Genomic DNA, 15,567 nt, shown 5'->3' with positions numbered 1-15,567 from the left:
TTTTTTTGAGTTGGAGTTTCACTCTGTCGCCCAGACTAGAGTGCAGTGGCATGCTCCCGGTCACCACAGCCTCGACCTGCTGGGCTCCAGCAATCCTTCCACCTCAGCCTTCCAAGTAGCCGGAACTACAGGTGCGCGATACCACGCCCGGCTAATTTTTGATTTATTGTGGAGACGAGGACTCGCCAAGTTGCCCGTGTGGGTCTTGAACACGTGGGCTCAGGCAATCTACTTGTCTCAGTCTCTCAAAATGCTGGGATTACAGGCTGAGCCACTGAGCCTGGCTAATTTTCTGATTTATTGTAGAGACAAAGTCTCACCGTGTTGCCCTGGCTGGTCTCGAACATTTGGGCTCAGGCAATTCTCTCACCTCAGCTTTCCAAACATGGAATTCTTAATCACAAATCTCATCATACCACTGTCCTGCTTAAAATGGTTCATTGGGTCAGCCATGTATAAGGACCAATGCCAGACTCGCTGAAGAATGTCTTAGACAGGTACTGACCTGGCCCCTATATACATATCCTTATCTCTCCCTCATAAGCATGGTGATCTGTCTATCCCCAACCAATGGCTAGTTTTCTAACCTTTATCAAATTGCCTATGGTTCTGTGCTTTTGCAAATGCTGATTTCTCCTCCTGACTGGCTCCCATTCAATAACCTTCATCTGCCTACATTTTGTGAATAAATCAATCAAGAACCAGGACAAATAACTTCTCCCTGTGAAACCACCTCAGACGTCACCTGCCAACTCTTCTGAAAATATCCTGCAGATACTTCTCCTTATTTTCCAGCACATTATTTTATAACTTTGTTTACTTTTCTGAGAATCTTCCTTCTAGCTGTAAGCTTCCTGAGGGTTAAAAGTTTGTATTATTAATTTCTGAATCTCTAGTATTTAGCTATAAAGGACTCAATGCTCAGTATCTTTTGCTGAATCTCTTTCCAAAAAGATGAAGTACAGAACTTCCAGCCTTCCAAAACATAAGCTCCAGATTGGATTATAAATATTTAATACAATCTAGTATAACAGTCTAACATTTAAATTAATTTCATTATCAGAAAAAAATTTTTTAAGAAAATTTTTTAGCCATTCTAAATTTTGATACAGAAGCAACTAATCCCATATCTCCATTTGTGAAAAAAAATCTGTATTAACTTATACAGAAGATATGATAATAATTTATAAGCAATGAACAGGCAATTATAGAGTTCAGTGTAAATGAGAAATGAAATGTTATGCCATTATGAATAAATCTACAGACAAAAAAGTCAATTATATATGTGTTAACAGACCATACACAATATTTGCCTTAAGACATTTATCAACAAATTTCAATGTTTGCTGATACAATTAATGTCATCAAGAATTATTCTCTTTCTTTTCTTTTCTTTTCTTTGAGTTGGAGTCTCACTCTGTCACCCAGACTGGAGTGCAGTGGCCGCTCCTGGCCACCGCAGCCTCGACCTGCTGGGCTCTGGCGATCCTTCCGCCTCAGCCTTCCAAGTAGCTGGAACTACAGGCGCGCGCTACCACGCCCGGCTCATTTTTGATTTATTGTAGAGATGAGGTCTCGCCAAGTTGCCCAGGCAGGTCTCGAACCCGTGGGCTCAGGTGATCCACTCACCTCAGCCTCCCAAAGCAGGGGATTACAGGCTGAGCCACTGAGCCTGGCTTAAGAATTATTTTCTTAAAACTTTCCCTCTTCTAGATATAAAAGTTTAAGAAATAGTAGGGTTTTAGAGTCGATATTTACTTTTAAATCAAGATAAACTAAAAAATGATTGAGTTCTAAATATTTCCAGGTATAGCTTAAATGAGTAATACTTACTCTAATACTTCATAGTTAGACTTCTTTTCTAGTGCATTGCCCCGCATTTCCCAATACGATCGCCTAAAAAGGGAAGACATAAATTGATATGTATAATATAAGGAATATTTATGTTGTTAAATGATAAAAACTGGGGTAGAGGGATCTAAATAATAAACAAATAATTCAAAATCTTCTCAAATTTTTTTCAGTATTTTACCAATAATCGTTATGGGGAACAAGAAAATACCTGGAAAACATTCCAAAATAATAAACAATGAATAAAGTCCTCAGTGTATACTCATCATCTTACCGTATTTCTAGACAACCCAACTTCAAAGCAATCTCCTGGTCCACTTGATCAGCTATCTCTAACATATAATCGCTCTTCACCTACAATAAAAGAAATGGGAAAAATTGTTTTAAAAGAACATATCTTAAATATATTCATTCAATAAGTTTATTGAGTACCTTTCAACTACTTTACACCATGTCAATAATTATGCTAAATGCTAAAGATACAAAAATTAGTCATACCAAAAATAATTAGAGAAATAAATTGGTCTCCTACTAAGGAAAGATCATATAATCTATGACCATTTAAATGGGACATTAACAAACAGTTGACACAGTCTGAATTGCAATAATGGTAAGCTGCTTTACACCCTTCTCATGCTGTCAAACGTAAAAATAATAAAGGAGATTTCTTCTTCCACAGTAATTTATAGCAGAAGTATTTTCTAAACTCAAACTACAGTTCCAATAGCATTTTAAAATTCCTAAATGAAAGAGTAAAGAAAATTTACATACTTCAAAATTCATGTAACTGTGCAATAAAGGTACTTCCATTTACCCATCAATTTTAAGTAATTAATCTGTAAAAGAAATACATGCTTAAAGCCTAATATAAAGAGAAGAATCTAACAGAATTCTAGAAATACCTTCTAACCAATGAATAAGCCCAATTAAAAGAGCTGATAGACTGACAGCAGTATTGGCAAGTACACGACAGGATAAAAACATTTTCAACAATGAAATATGTACAGTCGCCTTATAGATTAACCTGAGAGAGCAACATGTACAACTGATTTTAATGAAAGAGAGTACTTATTTTGAACCTCAAGTAAAATGTTATCTACCTCTCCCCTAAAAGGCATCCCATCCTTCTCATTAATACATCTGTATTTTTAAAAACTATATTCAGTTATTATATCATGAATTTTGTCAATACAAAAATTTGTAGAAATTTGTCTTCCCTCTTTTTTATTTTTATTTTTTTAGTTGGGATCTCACGCTGTTGCCTAGGCTAGAGTGTACTGGCACATCATAGCTCATTGCAGCCTCAAACTCCTATGCTCAGGCAATTCTTTCACCTCAGCTCCTGAGTAACTAGGACTACAAGCACATGCAACAGTACGCAGCTGCTTTTTAAAATTTTTTTGTAGAGACAAGATCTTAGTATGTTGCCCAGGTTAGTCTCAAATTCCTGGGCTCAAGCAATCCTCCCACCTTGGCCTCCCAAAGTGCTGGGATTACAGGTGCGAGCCACTGTACCTGGCCTTCTCTCATTACAAAAGTACTTTCATAATACCTTCAATTTTGCCTCTTAGTCTTCAAAGTCTAAAATATTTACTCTTTACAGAAAAAGTATGTTGACTTCTGCCCTAAAAAAGTTTTCAGACATCCTGCTCTTCACCTATTGCTTCAGAGTCTGCCAGCCCACTTGCTCAGATTTCCATTCCCAGTTAAGTAACCCCTCATTTCACACAAATCTTTATCTATTTTGTACTGAATAATTCACCATTATGACCATCTCTTACAAAGATCCCAAACTCTTCTGTTTCCCATTACCCCCTATTTTAATTACATGACAAAACCAAACTTCACTGATCCCTAACCACCCACCCTCCCCTCTTCAAACTTACTGCTGAGCAGCTGGAAAACCTATATTCTAGTATATTCATGACAACAAATCTCAAATGGCCAGCTAAAACTGTCTGGAAATTCAACAATGCTTGCCTAGGAAGTTCTCCAATCCACCAATTTCATACTCTTTCCAGTAGACTTCCCACACAGCTTTCTCAGAGAGAAGACAAAAGGCATGCAATGGGAATACTCTCTTTAGCCTATCAGAAATGTACAGCCTATCATGAATATGTACCCACCTACTTATTCCTTTCTCTTAAGGTAGAAAAAATGTCCTCTCACCTAGCAGCAGTGCTATCTCTGATCTAAATCTTTGCTTTATTTTCTGCATTAGCACTGAGACTTAAGGTGATCAATAAATATTTATTGAATGAATAAGTGGACAAATTAATGAACAAATAAACAGTCATCAAACTTGGGTGTGGGTACCTCTATGTGTGAATATTAGTTTTCATATAAGATTTATAAGCAACAATAATTTCTATATTCCTTGCACATAGAAGGCACTTAAGACTGTTCAGTTGGAACTGAATTACTCAATCCGCAAAATTAAGTAAAAAGCTTTAGTCCCAGAGTCATTTTGTTTAAATTTTGATTGGCTTTTGCTTCTATAAAACAAAAAATAAATCCAAATTTAAAAACTAGGTTTTAGCGTTATAAGTAGATTTATTATTGAACACAAAAATAAAGGCTCAAAAGACAAACCAAGATAGGTATTTAGATAAGGTAGAGAAATACCAGCATTGTTCCAATGGAAACATTCAGTGGCTCTTAATTGAGTGACACAGATTTCAGGGAAACCATTGCAGACTATCAATTACATGTTGAAGAAAACGTACCATTACAAAATAGTCTTGAAGAGTAATTGTTATAATTTCTAACACTATTTCCAGGTGGGAAAAATGTAAACAAATATATATCACTCATCAAAATCAAACTCATATTAGCTATAAACATGAAAAAAGGAAAAACTGTAACAATCTTTATGAAAAAAATCCCCTCATTTATGAGCATTGCTTCAAAGTTCTGAGAGTTGCTTTTCCTACAGCTCCAATCTACTCTTTATTATCAGAGCTGCATTATCATGGCCTAAAATCTATTCATGGTCTGAAAAGATCAACATATTCTGCAAAAAGTATTAATTCAATATGAACAAGTTATCATAACAGACCCTAACCCCAGCTGTCCTAACCTCAAGTTCCAAAATAGTTTCCTGTTGCTGGAGGAGAGAAAATAAACTCTGTTCAAGCTTGGTGCTCCCTGCCATCTAGTCTCTAGAGAGTGTTCTCTGAAGTCTCTGAGCATGGTCACATACTGAGGATGGGCTTCAAGACTCAGGGTTATTTACATTTAGTGTTCATCTCTTTTATAAAACATTTCTTGATTTATAACTCCCAGCAGAATTAATCACTTTTATTTGTGAAATAAATTTATCAAGTATTTAAGTTTATGTACTTAAAGTACATATATTCAGCAACATGTCAAGCAGATTCATTCATAATATCTCATTTAATCCTCACAGCATCACTGTGAGTTTAGCATTGTAATCATCCCCCATTTCATAGCTTCAAAAAAAGTCTAAAGAAAATGATCAAAATGATAGCAGAGGAACTACATATTATTTAAGCAGTATCTGCCAGGGAATAGGTACAATGCTAAGCATTTTACATATATTATTTCTGATCTTCACAATAATTCTTCAAGGTAGAGTTTATTAGTCCTATCAGACCAGAAAACTTAATTTACACAGGATTACATTAAATAAGTATTAAAGTTAGGACTCAAAATCCAGATCTATCAACCTCTAAAACTCAAGCTTTAGTCTGTAACTACAAGCTATGAACTCTTCTACAGTACAAACATTCTGACCTAGAATGAAGATTAACAATGAGGAGGACCCACATCTCCTCTATCCTGGCAACCCCAGTATGTAACCACAATAATTGCCTCACATGCATCTCCTGGTTAACTGTAACACTGCTATTGTATTGTATTCTCTCTTTCTACTATGTATTACTACTGTTTATTAACTCCAGGCCCAGGAAGCTTACAAGATCCTTTCAAGAAAAGACTGCTGGCCGGACTTGGTAATAATCCCAGAACTTTGGGAGGCAGAGGCAAGTGGATTGCCTGAGCCCACGGATTCAAGACCAGCCCAGCTACTTGGAAGGGAGAGGTAGAAGGACTGTCAGAGCCCAGCAGATCGATGCTAGAGTGGCTGTGAGCGTGCCACTGCACTCCAGCCTGAGTGACGGAGTGAGACTCCAACTCAAAAAAAAAAAAAGAAGGCTGCTGAAAGTTGTTTTTGGATTTTCAAAATTAATTCATTTCCACATTTATTTTATACTTAAAAAATAGGATGGATTTAGACTTTCTTCTTGCTTTGTGCAAATATTGTATTTATACTCATGAGGTTTTTCATGTTATTCTTCAATAGAATTAAGCACAGTTTTTAATAAAAAACTGCTCATGTTATCCATTAAAAAATATTAGTCCAAATTACTCCATACCTATTTCACATGTCAACTCAATGCTTTGGCTACAGCATAAGATGTATGGTCTCTTCTGAATACTCTAACACCGCCAGACAATTGTATCAACTAACCCAAAAGTCCTCCATAGCTTATGTGAGAGGATGGGGCTGAGCAGAAACAAAGGTGAAATTGACTAGTTTACTTACTAAGTGGGCCTGGCCTAAGACAAGTAACTTTATTCTTAGAGCCTGGTACTCAGTTGTCAAACACTCCTATCTGAATTTCTGTAAGACCAGGTAGAGTATGTTTCTATATGTTTTCATATGGCAGCTCCCAATTAAAACTAACTTAATTTTTCCTCTTTATAACTAAGCTATAAAAATAAGCAAATTAAGGATTAAGAAAACCTTAATGACTCATATACTTTTTCAGTCTAATATATCATTTAACAAAGTATTTAACAGTTATGCATTCATTGATTTATTTAACTAATGCCTAGCATGTGCCAGGAAATGGCAGTAAATAAAACATACACGAAACTTACAGAAAGGTAATGGTAGGGAAATTTTAATTTAAAAAGAATTACCTTAAATATTATGTTGAGGGTAGAATGTAAAGCTAGAAAACCTATATGAACAACAAGTATTTCCATTGGCTTTTTCTTTTGTCTATTTATAATGAATAAGTAACACCAAACTTTATCAGAGGTAAATGAAGAATATAATTGCACCAATTTTTAAAAGATGATTTGATGTTGAGTGTGTGTCCACAGCATGTGTGTGTGTGTGACTGCAGATGTGTGTATGCACACATAAAAATTCTGATTTCTCAAACTTTAAAGGCATCTAGTTCCTTTATTTCTTGACATCTTCTAATAAAACTCTTCTAGTAAATATAAAATTTTTGATTAGGGCATTAGCAAGCATTAAAAGTCAACCTTCAAGTTACTGAAGAGAATAAATTAAGTACCTAAAAGTCATGCCCTTACTATGGGGAGATAAAATGGTGAAGAAGATAAACTTCATGTTTGCTCTCACTGAATGTACACCATATTGGTGGGTACAACAGATAACAACAGTTAAATACAACATGTAGACAGCAGATCGGTGGTTGCTAGGTTAAGGGACAGAAAAGGGTGTGACTTTACAGTAAGCAACAGGGAGTTTCTTTGTATTGATGGGATAGTTCTGCATCTTGATTATGATGGTTATATGCATCCGTATCTGTGCTAAAACTGCACAGAACCCCCCCCACACACACAGTGAAATTTATTTACTTATTTATTATTATAAAGATGTGGGGTACAATTCAGGGTTAGGTATACAAACGCTGATTATGCAGGTACCCTTGTCAGTGAGGTATGCCCCTCCCTCCCCTAGCAGTTTCCATCAACTGCCAATCCCACCCCTCCCCCGACAGTTTCCCACTACTGCCAATCACTTTCTTATAGTATTGTAATAATTCTTCAAGGTCTGCTTATGAGTGAAAACATATAGTACTCTGTTCTTTGCTTCTGTGATAGATCACTGAGTATGAGCGACTCTAAATCTATCCAAGATGCTGCGAAGACCATATGTTTATCCTTCTTCTGGCCACATAATATTCCATTGTGTATATGTATCACATATTTTTAATCCAATTCAGCTTCAGTGGGCAACATGGTCAGTTCTATGTTTTTGCTATTGTGAACAGAGCTGCAACAAACATACGTGTGCAGGTATCTTTTTTGTAGAATGATCTGAGTTCCTCCAAGTAAATTCCCAACAGGGGAATTGCTGGGTCAGATGGAAGGTCAATTTTTTTTTTTTTTTTTTTGAGTTGGAGTCTCACTCTGTCACCCAGACTGGAGTGCAGGGGCTGCTCCTGGCCACCGCAGCCTCGACCTGCTGGGCTCCAGTGATCCTTCCGCCTCAGCCTTCCGAGTAGCTGGAATTACAGGTGTGCACTACCACACCCGGCTGATTTTTTGATTTATTGTAGAGATGAGGTCTCGCTGCCCAGGCGGGTCTCGAACCCATGGGCTCAGGCAATCCACTCACCTCAGCAATTTCTATTCTTTCAGAAATTGCCACAATACACTAGTTTGCATTCCCACCAGCAGTGTTAAAGCATTCCTTTTTCTCCGCATCCTCACCAGCATCTGCTGTTGTTTGTATTATTAATGATGGCCATTCTTACTGGGGTTAGGTGGTATCTCAATGTGGTTTTGATTTGCATTTCTCTGATGATGAGTGAGGCTGAGTACTTTTTCATGTGTTTGTTGGCTGCCCATATATCTTCTTTTGAGAAGTATCTATTCATGTCTTTTGCCCACTTGTTAATGGGCTGTTTGTTTTTTTTCCTTTTGGCATGTTTGAGTTCCTTGTAGATCCTAGATGTTAGGCCTTTGTCAGATATACAGTTGGTAAATATTTTTTCCCATTCTGTGGGATATTTATTTATTTTATGAGTCAGAGTCTCACTCTGTCACCCAGGCTGGGGTGCAGCGGCACACTTAGGGCCACCGCAGCCTCAACCAGCTGAGCTCTGGCAATCCTTCCGCCTCAGTCTTCCAAGTAGCTGGAACTACAGGCACGCACTACCACATTCAGCTAATTTTTTATTTATTGTGGAGATGAGGTCTCGCTAAGTTGTCCAGGCTGGTTTCGAATGCGCAGGCTCAGGCAATCCACTAGCCTCGGCGTCCCAAAGTGCTGAGATTACAGACTGAGCCACCAAGCCTGGCCAACAGTGAAATTTAAATAAGGTGTGTAGTATAGTTACCAGAATATTACCAATGTCAATTTCCCTATTTTTTATATTGTACTGTATTATGGTTGTAGTGGTACTTGCCTATATACATTTGTCAAAACTTCTTGTATGGTATATATTTAAATTGATTTTTTGTACATAAATTATACCTCAATAAAACATATTTTACAATGTATTAAAAATGTGTATATGCTGTATGAAATATGTGAAGGTATTATGGAAGGCTTTTCATAGAAAGCATCATTTAAATTAAGAGTTGAAGACTGAGTAGAAGTAATCTAAGTCTAGAAAAGGAAAGGGGAGTTAGGCAGGAAACTCAGCAGGCCTGGGATGCTCAAACACTGAACATTCACCAATAAGGCCTATTTTTAGTACTGGTCCTTAGTCCAGTGGTCACCAGTCTTTTTGGCATCAAAGACAGTTTCATGAAAGACAATTTTTCCATGAATGGAAGGATCATCAGGCATTAGATTCTCATAAGGAATGCACAATCTAGATCCCTTGCATGTGCAGTTCACAAGAGGGTTCATATTCCTATGAGAATCCAACGCAGCTGCTGATCTGACAGAAGGCAGAGCTCTGCTCGCCAGTCACTCACCTCCTGCTGTGCTGCCTGGTTCCTAACAGGCCATGGACTGGTACTAGCCTGCAGCCCGGAGGTTAGGACTCCTGCTTTTGATTCTTGGAAACTAAACTCCTTAAGTGCTCTGTCTAGTAAGAGTGCTTTTGTATACCTAAAGACTTGGCCACAATTTGACCACCAATTGGCGAAAAAATTGGTTTACAATCTGATCAGATAATTTATGCATACACTGTGATGATGATAAACACCTGTTTTCTCTCTAGGGTCCTGAGCTTAAATAAATAAATAAATAAGGTAAATCATGCAGGCACAGATACACCTATGAGACAGATGTCCAATAAACACCTTAAACACCCAAGCTCAGGCCAGAGTCTTGGCAAAACTTCACATCATTGCTGGAGGAATTAAACATGCCCTGTGCAACACCAAAGGGAGAAGCTAACTATAAACTTCCCCTTGATTTCCTCTGGACTTGGCTCCATGAGCCCTTTCCAGCTGCTGATTTCACTCTGTATTCTTTCACTGAAATAAACCATAGCCACAAATATTAACAACTTCTGAGCCCTACAATTCCTTTTAATAAATCAGCCAGTTTGAAGGGGTCTCCAAGACAGGAGTATTCCTAACAAAATTAAAAGTCTGTCAATGGCCCTGAGGCAGATTAAAGACAAATTAAAAATATTGGCAGGAAACAGCAAACTGCTAGAAACGACCATTTCTATCTTTCATTTTTAAAGGGTTTTATACAGAAGGGTGATCAAGAAATACGAGTTGAATAGTATAAAGAAGACGAGTTTACCTAAGTCTTCATTAACCATAAGTGCTTCTTCTCAAATTACCAAAAACATACAAGAATGCAAAAGGGAGAAGAAATGCACACTTTAAATCTATTAAAGAAAATATGCCTTCTAATAAGACAGACTTACAACATATTTAATTTTACCTTCTCTCTGAAAAAAGGGCAGCTGATAATTCTCACAATGAAAATGTCAGTTTTTAAACTAAGAGTTCCCTCTTTAATGTGCAATTTCAGAATGTTGTAACTGACAGCTTCCAGGTCAAGAAAATATAGAGAAGGAAATTAACTTCTGATAATATAATAACAAAAACTTATAAAGCTAAAAACAATTGGAATAAAAATAAAATATTGATCAACAAGAAATAAGCACACTCTGGAACATCACACATTTTACAAGTAAGTTTAGATTCTATACCACAGAGTTATGATTCCAGACTCAGTATTTTCTCCAATTTCCTACTGGAACTCTTCTAGTCAAGTAAACCATTGATTACTTAATGTTTTTTAAGAGCAAACAGATGGATATACTTGTTTTAAAACTTAAAATGTTTGTAGGAGTAAACAATAACAACTTCACATCAGACCCAAGCATCTTAAGAGTAGAACATTTCTACAGAGCTAAATGATTTCTGTACAAATTTAGCATCCTCAATGCTAATTTACTTAATATGACAACTTCTTGATTAAACAATGAACACTGGTCTTCAAACAAATGGCCATAACCATACATAATCAGTAAAAGGTTGCCAATCAAATACAACTTTAACCAATGAAAGATGAGAGAGAAAGATAAATGAAACGTAATTTGGCAAAGGAAAAAAATTGACTTCAGGGTAAAAAGCACTTTTCTTGCTTTCAAGTGAGTCATTAGCTTTATGTCAGAACTCATTTTTATAAATGACTCCTTCTCTACAGTGAATAGTGTTATAACAAGATTCTAGGTTATTTTTAGACTGTGCTGATTAGTATCTTTCAGGATTTCCTTTCGGAGTTTTCACAAATGGGTCAAAAACATTTAGTGAATCATTTGAGATTTCTCATAATGGTAGTCATATTTAGGCCATCTTTTAATAAAATGAAATGTATTCTTAACAATAATGTCCAAACAGTAATACAACATTCAAACATTAATATATCCACTGATTAATTTTTTTTCTCATGACCCCATCCAAACTGGGCTTGAATGAAATTTCAAAATAAAGAATAATAAAATTAAGGCAGTTTATTATCCTCTTTTCCCCTCCCTCTCCTTCCTTTTTTTGCATAGAATAGGAGTGGTGGTAGAGATCATCTAAATTTAACTATTTGATTTCTACCCTGATAAAAAAGTCAAAGCATTAAAAATGTTGATTTCTCTAAAACAGAAATTAGAGCAGAAAACACTCAAGGGTGTTCACCATGTGCCAGATATTTCTAAGTGCTTTGACACATTATTTCACTGAATATTGACTACAATCCCCTGCCCTATTTTCCATATTAAAAAAAAGAAAGAAACAAAACTAAAATCGGTTAGGAAAATGGATAGGCAAGCCACAGGGTGGGAGAGAATATTAGCAAAACAAAACGTGACAAAGGACTGGCATCCAAGATATATGAAAACGTCCTATATTCTAAAATCACAGAGACAAAATGTAGAATGATGATTGCCATGGGACAAGTGGGTATGGGTAAATGGGGAATTACCCATATGTCTAATGGTCATACAGTTTTTGTTTTATAAGATGAAAAGACTTTATAGAAAGGGATGGTGGTGATGGTTGCACAAAATTATTAATATATTTAGCATTAGTGATCTATAACACATAAAAAATGTTTAGGATGGCAAATGTGTATTCCACCACAATTTTAAAAATTGGGGGGGAAAAAGTCTTACAATTTAACAATACATAATGAGCAAAAAGATTTAAGCAGACTTTCAAAAAAGGCAACAAACTAACATTCAATATACACTTGAAAGAGTGCTCAACCATTATTAGTTTCTATGTGTGATTCCACCACACGCTGATTGGAAGTGCTAAAATAAAAAAACTAAATAAGCTGGGCATGGTAGCACATGCCTGTAGTTCCAGCTACTTGGGAGGTTGAGGCGGAAGGATTGCCTGAGCCCAGCAGGTTAAGGCTACGGTGGCCGTGAGCGTGCCACTGCACTCCAGCCTGGGCGACAGAGTGAGAATCCAACTCAAAAAAAAAGAAAAAACAAAACTGGTAACACTAAATGATGGACAGAATATGGAGCAATCAGAAACCTCATACATCATTGAGGGAAATATAAAATCATACAAACATTTTTGAGAAATGGCTAGCACTTTCTTGTAAAATAAAACATATACCTATCTTACGATGCAGCAATTCCACTCCAAGAGGAATTATGCTCACAAAAATGTTTGGAACAGAATGTTCATAGCTATCTTATCAATAGTAGCAAAAAATAGGGACACTCTAGATGTCTATCAATGGGAGAATTAATAAATACACTGTAATATATTTAGGTAACAGAATACTACTCAACAATAAAAAAGCAAATTATTGAAATCTCAAATATGTTACACTGAGCACAGAAGCTTTATATAAAAGAATACATACTATATAAGTCTATAAGAAATTCTGAAACAGACAAAATTAAACTATAGTGGGAAAAATACAGAAGCAATGACTGCTTCTAGTGGCTGAAGCGAGGAATGACTGGGAAACTGGGGTGACGGTCATATTCCACAGCCTGACAGGGATTTAGATTAATCTGGTAAATATATTTGTGAAAATTCAATAAATGTACACTTAATATGTATGCATTTCATTTAATTTTATGTAAATTTTATATCAAAACAAACAGAAACTGTAACTAAATACTGAACTCTAAGTTAACAATATACATGTTGCCGGGCTCGGTGGCTCAGCCTGTAATCCCGCACCTTTGGGAGGCTGAGGTGAGTGAACTGCCTGAGCCCGCGGGTTCAAGACCCGCCTGGGCAGCGAGACCCTCATCTCTACAATAAATCAAAAAATCAGCCAGGCGTGGTAGCGCATGCCTGTAATTCCGGTTACTCGGAAGGCTGAGGAGGAAGGATCACTGGAGCACAGCAGGTCGAGGCTGCGGTGGCCGGAAGCGGTCACTGCACTCCAGTCTGGGCAACAGAGTGAGACTTCAACTCAAAAAAAAAAAAAACAAACAATATACATGTTGAAGTGTACTGATACCTGAAATTTACTTTGAAATGTACCAAAATTCAGATGGAATACTTGCCCGTTAAAGGAATGGAGAAATAAAAAATAGTTATGCGATAAAGTAAACTCAATAAATGTTAATAGTAGACTCCTGGTGGTGTGAGTATGCAGGTATTCATTGTAAAAGTCTTTCAACATGGCAGTACATTTGAAAAGTTTCATAATAAAACACTGGAGGAAAAAAACCTTGAGGTACTGAGAAATAAAGTAATTTAATTAACAGTTAAAGTTAAACCACTGATCAAAGTGATCAAACTCAGCCATGAAATTTGCTGACACTAGTTACAGAATGGGTGTCATCGAATTCTAAGATCCTTTTAAAGTGATTAATTTATCTTAAAATTCAGTGAAAATTTCTTCATACAAGTTCTTACATAATATTTCAGCTGCAATCTCAGTTAAATATAGTTTGGCTATAAAAACCTAAAGGTGTCAATTATTTATTTACTTATCCCTTCCTCTATTTATGTGTGTGTGTGTGTGTGTGTGTGTGTGTGTGTGTGTGTGTGTGTGTGTGTTTAAGTAGGAGAAAATTCTGAATTTCTAACTGGTTTTTCAACTGTGGAATTAAACTTCTTCCCAAGTTGAGTACTAGGAACAACATATGGATCACCATTAACAGTTCTAGTTCTACATTTTCCAGACATGTACCAGGAAAGATTCTGCACTGAGAATTAATTAAGAAAAGTCAAATATATAATTACCCACCAAACTAACAATGAAAAATCATACTATATTCAAAACTTTCTTGCCACATCAGGGTAAAATAAAAAGTATATATTTTCTTCACAAAAATGAAATTATACATGATTCACACCTAGCCTGTTTTTAAAAATACCATTTAATGTAATACCTTCCATATCCATGAATAGCTGTGACCCTCTATTTATAACGGATTCATAAATCTGAAACTCAGCAGAATGTACTTAACCAATCTCTTGACAGACAGCTGCAATACTTTCAATTTCTTTCTTGTTACTATAATATGCCTATGAACATGTTTGTATATACATACATATATAAGTCTTGATAGTCCTTTAGAATAAATTCCTAGTAGTAGAATTATTAGGTCAAATAAATATGAAACTGCCAATGTTCACCTGTTTTTTATTTCCAAAAATGGGAATAGGGTCATCTAACAAATCTGATATGAATATATTTAAGGCTCTCAGTATACTTGTCAATTCATTCATTCTAACAAATCATAGTACTTCCTTTCTTCTAAGTTAGCAAATTTTTAAAAATTAAAAAGAGGATGGGTTGAGGAAGAGAAACTGTAGAAATGAATGACAGCAGAAGGTGAGGTTGAGGAGCTGAAGGGTCAATACAGAGAGCACACAGGAAAGAAAAAGACAAGATATGAAATGTACCATCCCATAACGTGCAGTTCCCACCTTGATATGCAAACGGTAAATGCTGAATCCTCATAAGCCTGGTACTGTCTATAGACTGAAATTCAAAAAGTCATGGAGCAATTATACGGCAGACAATTTTATCTCATTTAATCAATATAATAGTCCTGTAGAATAGGTCATATATATCTGTATTTTAGTACATGAGACAAGAGACTTAGTACAAAGAAACTCAGAGGTACCTAATCACAGAGCTATTATATGCAGAACAGGCACATAATTATATTCACTGCATAGTCTTTTAATAAAACTTTCATCATTATACTTCACTTTCTCTTGGGTTTTATAAAGACTACTCAGCTGAATTATATAGACTGTCACAAGATATAAGGAAACATTGGTATGTGTTATACTAACTTTTTTTGTTGTTGTTGAGTCAGGATCTCACTCTGTCAACCAGGCTGGAGTGCAGTGGCACACTCAGAGCTCACTGCAGTCTCGATCTCCTGGGCTCAGGTGATCCTTCTGCCTCAGACTCCCAAGTAGCTGGAACTACAGGTGTGCATCACCAAGTCCAGCTAATTTTCTGTAGAGATGAGCTCTTGCTATGCTACCCAGGCACATCTTGAAATCCAGGGTTGCTTGAGC

The 15,567-nt window shown here is 36.3% G+C and overlaps 1 protein-coding gene across 10 annotated transcripts in view; it reads right to left on the bottom strand.

Moving 5' to 3' along the window:
• Positions 1-15,567, bottom strand: part of PTK2 (protein tyrosine kinase 2) — a 286,007-nt gene that overhangs the window by 157,346 nt on the left and 113,094 nt on the right. For all 10 annotated transcript variants that reach the window (XM_021707659.1, XM_021707660.1, XM_021707661.1 and 7 more), the window contains 2 exons: positions 2,126-2,205; positions 1,834-1,896 (listed from right to left, as the gene is read on the bottom strand). In XM_021707659.1, coding sequence (XP_021563334.1) covers positions 1,834-1,896; positions 2,126-2,205 — 143 coding nt within the window. The remainder of the gene's footprint in view (positions 1-1,833; positions 1,897-2,125; positions 2,206-15,567) is intronic.

The sequence above is a fragment of the Carlito syrichta genome, unplaced genomic scaffold (assembly GCF_000164805.1).
Source record: "Carlito syrichta isolate Samal-C Ts95f unplaced genomic scaffold, Tarsius_syrichta-2.0.1 Scaffold123331, whole genome shotgun sequence".
Lineage (NCBI taxonomy): Eukaryota > Metazoa > Chordata > Mammalia > Primates > Tarsiidae > Carlito > Carlito syrichta.
Note: the sequence above shows the minus strand (reverse complement) of the source record. Positions and strands in the feature narration are given on the sequence as shown.